Here is a 12014-nt window from a genome sequence, read left to right as displayed (position 1 = left end):
CCATTTTCATCAAACTCTAGTATTCTTCCACTTATGTTAACGGTAATATTCCTCATAACCTCCAAAAGCTGCGAAATGAGAATAATTTAAACATTTATAAAAAAAAAAAAAAAAGATTAAGCTCAGCTTTAAACCATGATTATAACTATGGGCCTTTAAACAAATATTACCTTCCAGGGATAGATCTTTTTGTCTGGTTCCCAATTACAAGCAGCTGAATTACAGTCAAGTAATGTATGTATAGCCTGTGCTGCGCTGTAGACGGCAGAATACACTGCAAAGCCCAGTCTCCTCACTCCTCGGTCGTTCACCAAGGTGACGTTAGCAGGTGACAGGTTCCAGCACTGTGGGCAGGGATTGTCAGGGTAACCAGGGCTTTGCACTGTATTGTGCTTATTTTCCTTCTCCTGACTAATTTTTGTGAAGAGTGCTTCTGTGTAGTTAGTTAGTAAGTCCAGCGTATCCAACTTGTCAACAAATCCAATGATTGTGCCAACATTTTTGATGTTGGGGAGGTTGATCAGCTGATTCTGGATGGCCCAGCTTGAGCTGGCGATCCACACGCCTGTCAAATTATTCTTGATGACCTGTAATAGAGGGAATGGGATGATTTTCCATTATATACCGCAAGTGCCTTTGAAATGTAGAGAGTTTTGATGTTCTGCTTTTGAGAGTGCCACAACTGATTCCTTAATGGATTCAAAGTTACAATTTTAACATAGAAAATCAAGAATAAATAGTCAACTAAATATGTAACCAAGAATTACAATATTCACAAAAAATACATTTAATTATTCGATTTTTTTTAACAGCAAATTCTATATTAATTAGATCCCCCAGCCTTACCCATCAATGTTAGTGGGCGAGGCTAATACTGCTTTTGTTAATATACTGCATTTGGTCTGAAGCTGACCTGTGCAGGCTAACCTATAATATATTACTCTATCTAAAAGACTACAATAACAGTTTAAATTGTTTCACGCACTGAAACTATGAAATAATTGAATTCATGAGAACTTAATCACATACGATTTTAACACATTTGAAACCATGGTTGTATTCATTGTATTAAAAGAACCGTAACCTTTGTTTTAGATCAGTTGGGATTACCAATATTGTCCCCTTTTGAATAATGGCATTTCGCTATGGTAATTGTTTTACTTATTTATTTGGTAGAGTTGCCTTTCAAACTGCATGTCTCAAGTCTCAATTTTTTGATCTCTTTCCACAAGCTTTACACAATAGTTTCCTTCCTATCAGGAGGAACGGGCCAAAAAAGTATGTGCTGATGGTGTCATGTGTGTCAGGTGTGCAAATATGTGCAGTGGTTTTATGCTGTTTTCTCTCTTTTCGCCAGCAGGGTGCAACTGGCAGGCGGAAGCCACAGCTGATCCTCATTATGCTCAATCAAGTTAGCCGGAGTTAAAACTGAGATCTTGTTCCTGTTGCCTTGCTGTCTGTTCCCATTTCGCCAGCCTGTCAATAAAATCTATAAACGGTTTATCTGCCTCCGTGTTTGTTGTCCCATTCAGAGTGAGAACAACAAACAAAACCTGACAATGTGATCCAAACACAACAGCTTGGTCACCCGAGGCAGCGGTGATGCATCCAGGGCTGTTGGTGTCTGGTACGGCAGCATTCCAGCTAGGTGGAGTGGCAGACCATTTCTTCCTCAGCGGGTTCAAGGTCAACGTTGGGTGACGTAACAGCAGCCGCAGTTAAAAGAGTCCGTGGGACTCTTTGGGTTCTGTTCCTGTTTCTCAGGGGTCCGGTGGACGTGTCTTCTGCCAGTCCGAACTCCGTCATGGGTTCCAGGAATCCTGCCTCCAGATACCTGGGTCCTGTTGTCGGTGCTCAGCCCTTGGTTCCAGTCTGCAGCATCATGGGTCCAGTCTACAGCTTCAGGATTGTAGATCCAGCCCGCAGCTTTAAGGTCATCTAGGGCTGTCTGCTTCGTCGGGGTGACCTCACAGCCGCCCTCCTGAACTCTGTTTGCTTTGTTTTTTTGTTTTGTTTTGCTTCTCTTAGCTCAGCCACATCCAGTTGTCATGTCCTCTATCTACCCAAGTTCTGGTCTCATCTTGCTGTGTTCCCGGTTCCTGTTCACTGTCTTCCTGTAAGTCTTCTTCTTTTAGTTAATAAATCAGCGCTTCACTTCTCAACATGCGACTCCTGATCTCTACCAATTTTTCTTAGAGGCATATTAATTTCTCTGTGTGTGAAGCCTTGTGACTTAGATGAAGGCAATAAAAAATAGTTTAACATAATTTGATGTTAGGCATTAGGTATGTAAATGTCTCGTTTCAAACCTAAATATTGAATTCATTCAATGGATTTCACATGAATCTTTTTGTTTAACACATTATTAAACATGAATACTTGATTAAAACATTTTAAATGCTTTTTTTTTTCAATTTAATTTTACTATAACATGATGCACTGTGCCCTGCGACAGACTGGCGACCTGTCCAGGGTCTACCCTGCCTCTCGCCCAGTGAACGTTGGAGATAGGCACCAGCACCCCCCGCGACCCCATGAGGGATAAAGCGGTTTAGAAAATGGATGGATGGATGATGCACTGTCTCCATTTAACGGTTTATTTATTACGCTGTGGCACTCTTTTAGCCCTCCGTACTCCTTCACTAACCTGTTTAAAAAAGGACACAGCCGCATCTCGTAGGGCGAACACGATCACCACTTTGACCTCGGTCGTTTTGATATTTTCAATGATGGTCGTGATTGCTCCTTCGGGGTCACTGTACACAGGGATCAGGGCCTGATAGGCCACACACACAGACATGTTCTCTGCTACTTTGGAGAACAGCTGCACGCCTCGCTGTCCATACTCCTCCTCACTGCCTATCACTGCGACCCAAGTCCAGTTAAACCTATTCATGAGATGCACCATGGCGTCTACTTGCCATTTGTCGCTGGGCACTGTGCGGAAGAATGATGGGTAAAGAAGATTATCGCTGAATTTGTCACTGGTGGCACCGTAGCTAATCTGGGGCAAAAAGAGTCAAATTATAAAAGAATATGAAATACAGAAAAACAACATATAAGGTTAACAGTTTCTCTGGTCTTACAGAGGATGTATCATGCAAAATCCACTTTTTTAAGCCTTTAAATACTATTTGTTTTGTATTTCTCTATGAGTGCGTAACAATTTAATTTAGTCTCGTCAGATACTGTGTAAATATTTTTATATTTTGTTTTGAGACAAATTTTTCAAACCGTTATATAGACCACGACTGAATGATTTAAACGTGAAAAGCATGATATATCCCCTATAATGCACATGTTTTAGCTTTAGGAGAATTTGTCGCAACTTCATACAATACTATAAGAAAATCTTTGCATTACATTTTTGTAATTTCCTCACATAACTGACCCAATGTTAAGATTTGGCAAAATAACAATTGGACATCCATCGAGCTAAAACAACAACACGTTTGCAACAAAATGGTTTTGCATGCAGAAAGTATGTTGAAATTAGTTACAATGTAAGATTTTAATCCAGGGTTTCAATCAGTTTTTAAAAAAAACTGAAAGTATTTTCAAATTGCAAACATATGAGGATTCTGTGTAAGTAGAAACATATATAAAGTGTATCCAGACTTTAACAGAAAAAAAATTATGGAAAAAGGTACAATTCTTTAGATTTGTTTTTTAAAAATTACTTTTTCTGTTACAAATGATAACATCCTGAAGCAAATGTATAAAAATAGCAGCTGTTCATGGACCACTTTAAGAGGAATCCCGATATACTTTTAAACATGATCTAATGCTTGAAAGTTGTCGTTTTGATTCACCTTCTGTGTGGAGCTATTATATTCTTCCCAGACTTTGAAGAGTTTTCTCTGGTTATTCCATCCAAAGTCCACAGACACAGATTTTAGATTATGAGCACTTAAGTTTGCCCTTAGGTTTGAGCGTATGCATGCACAGCTGTGATGAACGGATGGCCTACCCAAGGGTGTAACCTGCCTGTCACCTGCTTACTGCAACCATAACACGACTAACCAGCTGCACGAAATGCATGACAGAAAAATAAAGCTCCTATTCTTTTTAAAAAGTCACAAACGTGACATTGCTGTTTTGTGTTTTAGTTGATCCTTATGATAAAAATCATAAAGTTATAAAATTGCTCTCCAACGGATCAAGACATAATATTTTAGAAGGCATCAATAAAGATCCTTTAGATCTGACAAAAGTTTTAGTTTTTTTTTTTTTGTTCAAAATTGTTGACATAAATTGGAATGATTAGGTGTGCAAGCATCTAAGACCCCTTTATTCACCATAAATTAGACTGCTAGACCTCTGGCAGTAAAGCTGTGTTGCCAGCAGACACCCTTGAAAGATTTTTGTAACTAAAACTAAATTCTGTAATTCTTGATCAATATTTTATTCTCTTGTTTTGATTTTGAGTTATAAAATTGTCTTGTTTTAATCAAATGATACATGCTCAAAAAGGACACATTTGTGAAAGTTTTATATTGTTCTTCTGAACAAAAAAAACAAAAGTCAGTTAATGCAAGATATATCTGTATCCAAACCTGCGGCATCAGAAAGAAACCCAGAAGTTTTCCGATGACTGACACCATTTCCGAGGTATAAGGACCAATGACGGCCGATATGCTGGTTTCATAATCCGTGTAATTACACTCCACAGCAAGAGCGTCGCTTGTTTTTTCAGTGAGGAAGGAGATAGTAGGCTTCACAATGATGGAGGAGTGTTTGCAGGTGTCATAGATTCTATAACCTAACTTGACGCCTGGGAGCAGATCCTGTTTTCCGTTGATCTCATCCACGGCATATTTCATCACTAGAGCGAGGCCCAGTCCATAGTCATTCAAACTGTGGAAACAAATCAATTTAAGCGTAAACATGCACTTGGGTATCATTAAAGAGACAAAAACAACAATTTAAACAGTCACGTCTCTTAATCACATTACCTTTCACACTTGATGCTGTTTGGTTCACTAATGAGTGTGACGTTGTCCAGTTGCTGGTTGATGGGAAAAAGTCCACCGAGGTTTACGTCTCCAGGAAAGTTGAAGAGGTTTGTGGAGATGTTTTGGAACCACTCAGGTGAGCTGACGCCGCAGCACGGCCCAAACGCCCAGCACACAGCGTAGAGCAGACAGAAGAGTGAAGCCATGATGGAGATAAGCCGGAGACTGCAGCTACAGTCACGAAAACAGAGCTCATATGTGTCAGCGTGGCAAGAAATGTGGCTACATGCAAATTCCCCAGTAAATGCCCTGACACCATTTTAATATGGAGTTACAGGAGTGCCATACAGGAAAAAAATAGAAAGGATGATTAAATTAAAAACAGCAAAACATTTTCAGTGTTTTTATCCAACAGGAAACAGTTTTTACTACTAATACATGTAAGTGCAATGCTTTATTTTTCTAATATGTTTTTCTGAAGTCCTTTTCACATTTCTTATATTTATTTATTAATTCTTTTATCTTTTGCTATTGCTTTTGACTTTTAGTGTACACAAAGAAAAAGCCCCAAAACTATTTTTTTAGGACCGGGTTTCAGAGTTAAAAAAATATAATGTAATTATATTTTTTTAACCCCTTAAATTTAAATTTTAGAATTAAAATAACTACCTAAAAAAGGAGGATGTCATAGCTCTTCATTGCATGCATGGAGCCTGCACATAAAGCAGCGTTACAATGTCACTTATATATGATATACTGACATATGCAATGAATTAAAATATTATTGAAAAGTTTATAAATTCACTAAGGGAAAGACATTATATAGAATAATTACCAGAAAATCTGATGTTTTCAAACCTTTATGTCTGTTAATTAAGGAGTTCCTCCTTAAAGCTAATGAAAAAAACAACATTTAAGATTAGAATAGATCAGACCAATAAAAATACATTTTTAAAACAGAAATGTGAGTTTCATGTGTTCGTGTTGATGAGGCTATTTCAGAAATGTTACCATGCTAATTAGGAAGTTTTTAATGATATGACAATAGAAAAATGGTTTGAAAAGGCGCTGTATGTGGACAAGATCTGCCATTGTAGGCAGTAATGTGAAAAACTATGACTCTTGTTCCACTTTAGCATTTTTGCATTGGATTCTTGACATGAAATTGGTAACTTGAATACTTGTACAGATTATATAGTGTCACTGGGAGCAGTGTTTATGAAATGTTGATGTCATTTTATTAATTTCACATCGAGTTTTAAAACATCCCAATCTAGATGAAGCAATGTGTTTTGTTATTGGAGAGTACCCTATCACAGGCAGGAGGCAGGCAGAAAATTGGTGAAGATATAAAATAAAATTAAATTAACTGACGTCTTCAAAAAAACATGCTGCAATCAAACCAAGACCACAAAGCCCAAACAAGCAAGAAGTTGGGGGACAAACTGAGAATCCAGAGAGAACTGGGATCAACTCAGAGAGCATTTATATCTGGGAGGAGTGATTACTGGAGGGGAAACACGTGACGAACAAGAACTGACTTGGAAAAATAAACAGCATGGAAACACTGGAATCAGGGAAACAAAGGAAGCAGGGAAACAGTAACTAACAACAAAAAAATACAAAATTAACAAAAACACAAAAGAAACAACAACAAAAAATGAGTTGTAACACACATTCTGTTGAAATGCCGCCAAAATACTAATTCAATTACACTGTGTGAATAAAACCTGCATTCAACTGCCTGTCAGTGAAAGATCAAATGAAGCACCGTTGTTAAAACGAGATGAGAGTCATTTTACTTCTTTTAGGCATTTTGTTGGCAGGGGTGTGGCTGTAGTTTTTGTGATCTAAGAAGAAATGAAACACACTTTGGAGCACCTTAAGCTGTGCCACAAAGGAAACTCACAAATTTAGTATTTTCTTTTTTAGAAAAGAATGCAGTGTCGTAACAACCTTTGCAATGTCTGCTACAACATCAACACGTTTACCACTTTCTCTGGTTAATTACTCTATTGTCACCTTTGTCATAGTTTGTACTATGGAGAACTATTTTAAATGCCACATGACTGCAGATAAAGGGCACACAGGAAAATTATAGAAGTGAGATAACCCCGGAAAATGGATTCTGATTATACTGCAGATTCTACCTTCAACTAAAACTAAAAACAAATCGATTATCCAATAAAAAGTTATAGGTGAAATACAATTATTTTTAAAATAATATTATTGACTAACTCCTGCATGTTTATTTTGTAAATCAACATTCCATCTTCTTCCACGATGCGTCTGTAATTCTCCTGTTGTTGTTTTGTATTTTATTAATTTATTTGGAATTTAAAACTATATTTTACTTTTGTTCTCCAGGCTGGTTGAAAGTGCCATTTCAGAGTATTTGTGCTTTGAATGGCTAAGAACATGTAATTAATTACGGTAATAGGTTTATTTTCTCTTACTAATACGTATCCTGTAAACAAGATTCAATTCCATTCCATTCAGTTTTATTTATATAGCGCCAATTCACAACACACGTCATCTCAAGGCACTTTAAAAAGTCATTTCAATCAAATCATACAGACAGATTGGTCGAAAAGTTTCCTATCCAAGAAAAACCCGCAGACTTCTTGTGTCTAGACACAAAATGTGTCACAGCACCTAAACATCATCAGTTAAGGTGTTAAATTACATCAGAAACCAACTTTGGTAATGATTCTCCTCATGCGTTTAGATTTAACTGTGCAGATGACAGCATCCTTTTCTTGCACCTGGAGCATTGTGGGGGTAAGAGGTTTAGCTTTGGACTAGTTTTGCTCTTATCTGCCATACAGAAGTTTATTTTTGCTGGCATAGTTGATTTTTTGCCCTACTCTGCACCTATTTGTCATGGGGTGCCACAAGGTTCAGCTCTCGGCCCACTCCTTTTCTTCTCTTACGCTTTTTATAGGGTTTCGGAGAAAATGTGGACTATTTCTTCAATGCTACTCAGAAAATGATCACTGTTATATGCACATATATCTCATTAAAGAGTATTAACAACTACACCCTCCGATCACTACTGAATTGTTTTGACAAAATCAAATCTTGGTGAGCTTTAATAAAAGAAGCACAGTCCTGTTTGTTCCAGGTGGCATCCCTTATCCTCCCACACTTTAACCTCATCCTCTCATTCCTGACATAAAGAGCACTATTACAAACACGGGAAAGGAAATGGACAGTGATTTAAAATCAAACAAGGAAATCAATTCTGTTTTACCCAAATTAAAGCCTTTTTCTCACAAGGCATGACTTAGATGACAGGATTCATACAATTATTGCAACTGCTCTTTTACGTAAAATTGAATTAAACTTAAATTACATTGAATTTTCTGGCTTTAGACAGTGTATGCTGAACTTTTATATTCTGTGATTGTTTTAACTTTTTTAAAGCTTTTTGTATTGCACAACTCTTGATTCAACTCTTTTATTTTATTTGTGTTTTTTAAATAACATTTCATTGGATTTTAATGAAATTGAGGGAGATTTACTTCTGCAAGGACTATGAAAGGTTAATTTTTTTTTTTTTATATTATGAAGATGATACTTATAAACTTTGCATTTTTAATGTGTCTGCGAGCCATTCAGCTCATCTTTCCGGAGAATTTCCCTGGCATTTGCTTGTGGTTTACACCTCGGTTAAGCAATCTGTCAGGAGATGCTCATACTGTAAATTCCTTTTAACCTACTTACCCCAAGTTGTTTTCACAACGAAACCTCATCCGTTGTCAAACAATGTTTATACGTGTTGGTTATCGTCACCATTTAAGTATAACCTTAAAAAAATAACACCGGTTGTTAATACTGTTACCGTAACTCCATGAAACACAAAACTTTTCCAATAATGTGCACATGAATGTTTAAAAGAAGTTGTTATGATCTTTCATCACATGCTCATGTTTTTGTATCAAGCTCTGTATTTACCACAGTGTTGGTTTTGCATGTTGCTTTGCATGAAGTGTTTGTCCATTGATATATTTCCTTCCGAGATATTTGCATAAACCTACAGTTGACATATGCCCTTGCAAATTAGTTTTTGATTAAATTTTAAACCAGACTTTGTGTCTTAAGTCTGTGTTAATCAAGCAAAGAGAACTAAACTGGTTTGTTTGTTGTTTATTTTAAATCCTTAAGTGTTGCATAAAGCTATTTGAATTGCATTTGCTTGAAACAGTGCTGACCATATCTTGCATGTTGGATTAGAAATGGAAAATAGTGGAAATACAGGCTTGATTATTCAAAATGTTTCAAATAGTACTTAAAACCTCCCTTAATTTCAAGATGAAAATTTCCCATGCCAAAAAATATTAAAATAAACATAGACCTGATTCCACCCCCACCCCGCACTAAATTAGTTCAAACTGCATCATGTAAATTAGCAATGTGTAGTTTCTACACTAATAATGCTTACTAAAGAATGATATTATGATTACATAAATTATAACCCGCTGAATAAAAGGGCGACCTATTAATTATATGAAATCTTTTTTATTATTTTTCTGGTTATCACGTTAGACATTTACCAGAACAGCATTTACTCATTGTTTTGCGTCATTTGTAGCTTTAAAGGTCAGTGTACGAAAACGCAAAAGGCTAAGTTCTTCTTCATCAAGGCTAAAATTGGAGAAACATTTGATTAAAACAGAACGCTAGTGAAAATGAGACCTGGTGTTACATTAGGATTTCCCTGCATAAATTAAGATACAATAAATAAATAAATAAATAAAGTAATATGTGGTTAAGAGGAGACGTGCGGTTAATGGGAAATTAAGAATTTACTGAAAAGTTTGCTCATGTGTCAAGCAAAAGTTTAGACTTGCCTCATGTGATGATGCACTCAGGAATCAAGATCTGATGGGAATATTCTGTGCTTTGTCATGCTGATGTAGCAATGTTCTTCATAATTACAAATATACTTTTAATAGATAGCTCGGAAGTTTTGAAGTGATGTTCTGTTAAATGATTTTGAGTAGTTAATATCCTACCTTTAGTTGTGCTTCTTGATACTAATTTTATTTTCTAATATTCCCTTAAACTGTGCTTTATTTGGGAGGATGTGGATAGCGCCTGTGAAAAACTGATCATTTTCTCTACCAATACCAAAAAGCCTATTCAGCTGATGACTTTTCTTCATTGTTGGTCATTATTTTGGTTGACTGGAGTTTAAAAAAACAAAAACAAAAGACATACTGTCAGTTTAACAATTTACCAGTTTTACAAACAGGGACCTCAGGCGTGCTTGAAGAAACCCGTACACAGCTAGAACCTCCTGGCACCTGCTTGTCACCAGCTTGCTCACACTCTGAACATTATGCATCATTAATATAGCAGTGAAGATTAACGGCGTGTCTCTCAATAGTTCCATAAAAAATAAAACCTGTTGGAACAAAAATCGAGCTGAGTTTAAATCATGACATTTGGATGAAGCATTGTCCATATGTATAAAGAAGAGGCTTATCCACTGCTGATAAGATAATGATTCCTTATAACCTTTTAACAGAACCCCCTTTTAAAAATCCTGAATTTACTCTATTCTTAGTTAAGAATGAATCCAGATTAGATTAATAGTGTAAACTGATGGCTGGTTTAAGAGGGGGTAAGACTAAAATGGACTTCTTTTGTCTCAAAACATCAATCTAACAATAGATATCTTGAAGAATATTTAAAAATAGCTGTTAAAATTTGCAATAAAATAGTTTCAAGAGACACACTAAAAGCTTATTTGTAATCTAAAAAGGAGAGCCTCAACAAAGGTGACAATCAGAAAGTGAAGATGCTGTATAGAACCATTCGTATGCGGCAAACCCTGAGGACCTAAATTAAAGACAAAAGCAATCGGAAACTCGTTAATCGTATTAAGGTCTAAGAAAGAACCGGGTTTTTTGTCAGTGCTGATCTATTGTAGCCTCACATTCATGCAAAATCCCACACAGGATCAACTCAGGGAGTGGTCTCCTATTTGCTTCACATGACTGAAGAATCCCAAGTCGAAAGCGAGGTGCTCATTTGATTAGGAAATTGTGGGAAAACCCCACAATGCAAAGTAATTACAGAGAAATCCTTTTAAACAACGAGTAGTTTTAATTGCCATAGAGTAATGGTTGAATGTGTGATCAATAGCAACAGAGCAAGTATTCCTGAAAAGTTTCAGTACCGCATCACAACCACAAACTTTTTCAGTGCCCTGCTGCAGGTTCCATTCATAACTTTCCTCCGCTGCCGTGACATTTTTTTTTTATGTAATCTTTGTGAACCGGCCTGATTTGAAGGCATGTCAGTTACAGGAAGGGTTTGTTCCTGAATATAAAGGGAGGTATTTTGTCGCCTATCTTAGTCATCTTGACGTAAGACGGCTGGTGATGAAATCCAGTGCTTTTCTTTTAGTGCCGCCTCTCCGTTTTTTTCCTAACTACACCTCATTCTTGTGCCTTGGGCTGATATTTGAAGTTTGATCCTCCCAGTGAATAGTCGGGATGACTTTATTTACAGAAACATTTAGAAACGCTCTCATGCCTTGATCTGGTGTGTGATCAGTGTGGGCACAGAACTGATGCTGTTGTGCCCAGATGGTGGATTTAGATTAAAATCATGTTTATGCTTGAACTGCTTTGCTTCTGGAGCACGGTCTCACCTTGTGCCTTGTGTTGTACAGTCGTGGCAAACGCTCACTGGTGATGTTCGTCACCGTCCCAGTAAATGCATGCGGCTGTTTTGTTTTGCAACAGATGTTTTTTCTTCGTCTCTGCACAAATTCAATCCAGTATCCTCGCCCCTTGAACTTTTCCACATATACAGCCATTTCACTGGGACTCTACATGATAAATCAGCATAAAGTAGTGCATAATTGTGAAGTGGAAACGTAAATAATGACAGATTCACAGCTCTGGTGTGAGTATTTGTAGACAGGACACCTACTAGTGGTGCACTTATCAACTGTGTTTAAAAAAAAAGGGCTCAGATCAGATGAGATACATGTAAAATGCTTTGCAGAAAATTACCAACGCACATCCACATGAACACACTATC

At 36.9% G+C, this 12014-nt stretch overlaps 1 protein-coding gene across 1 annotated transcript; it reads right to left on the bottom strand.

Annotated features, from left to right (window-relative positions):
* Window positions 1-48: 48 nt before the first annotated feature.
* LOC105939270 (taste receptor type 1 member 3) lies at window positions 49-5161 on the bottom strand. Its single transcript, XM_036151943.1, has 4 exons — window positions 4956-5161; window positions 4557-4857; window positions 2648-3004; window positions 49-587 (listed from the first exon to the last, which is right to left on the bottom strand). Exons 1-4 carry the CDS (start codon window positions 5159-5161, stop codon window positions 156-158), a joined length of 1296 nt encoding a protein of 431 aa, XP_036007836.1. The 3' UTR covers window positions 49-155.
* Between the last annotated feature and the right edge of the window lie 6853 nt (window positions 5162-12014).

Source organism: Fundulus heteroclitus, chromosome 20 (genome assembly GCF_011125445.2).
Source record: "Fundulus heteroclitus isolate FHET01 chromosome 20, MU-UCD_Fhet_4.1, whole genome shotgun sequence".
Classification (NCBI taxonomy): domain Eukaryota; kingdom Metazoa; phylum Chordata; class Actinopteri; order Cyprinodontiformes; family Fundulidae; genus Fundulus; species Fundulus heteroclitus.
Note: the sequence above shows the minus strand (reverse complement) of the source record. Positions and strands in the feature narration are given on the sequence as shown.

What these genes read in the sequence shown, in the direction of transcription:
- LOC105939270 (XM_036151943.1), bottom strand. Translation starts at nt 5,161, where the DNA reads ATGGCTTCACTCTTCTGTCTGCTCTACGCTGTGTGCTGGGCGTTTGGG. An exon ending in AACAGCATCAAGTGTGAAAG is followed by an intron (nt 4,858 to 4,955) that starts GTAATGTGATTA and finishes TTGTTTCCACAG; the next exon opens with TTTGAATGACTATGGACTGG. An exon ending in CTGTGTCCTTTTTTAAACAG is followed by an intron (nt 588 to 2,647) that starts GTTAGTGAAGGA and finishes CCTCTATTACAG; the next exon opens with GTCATCAAGAATAATTTGAC.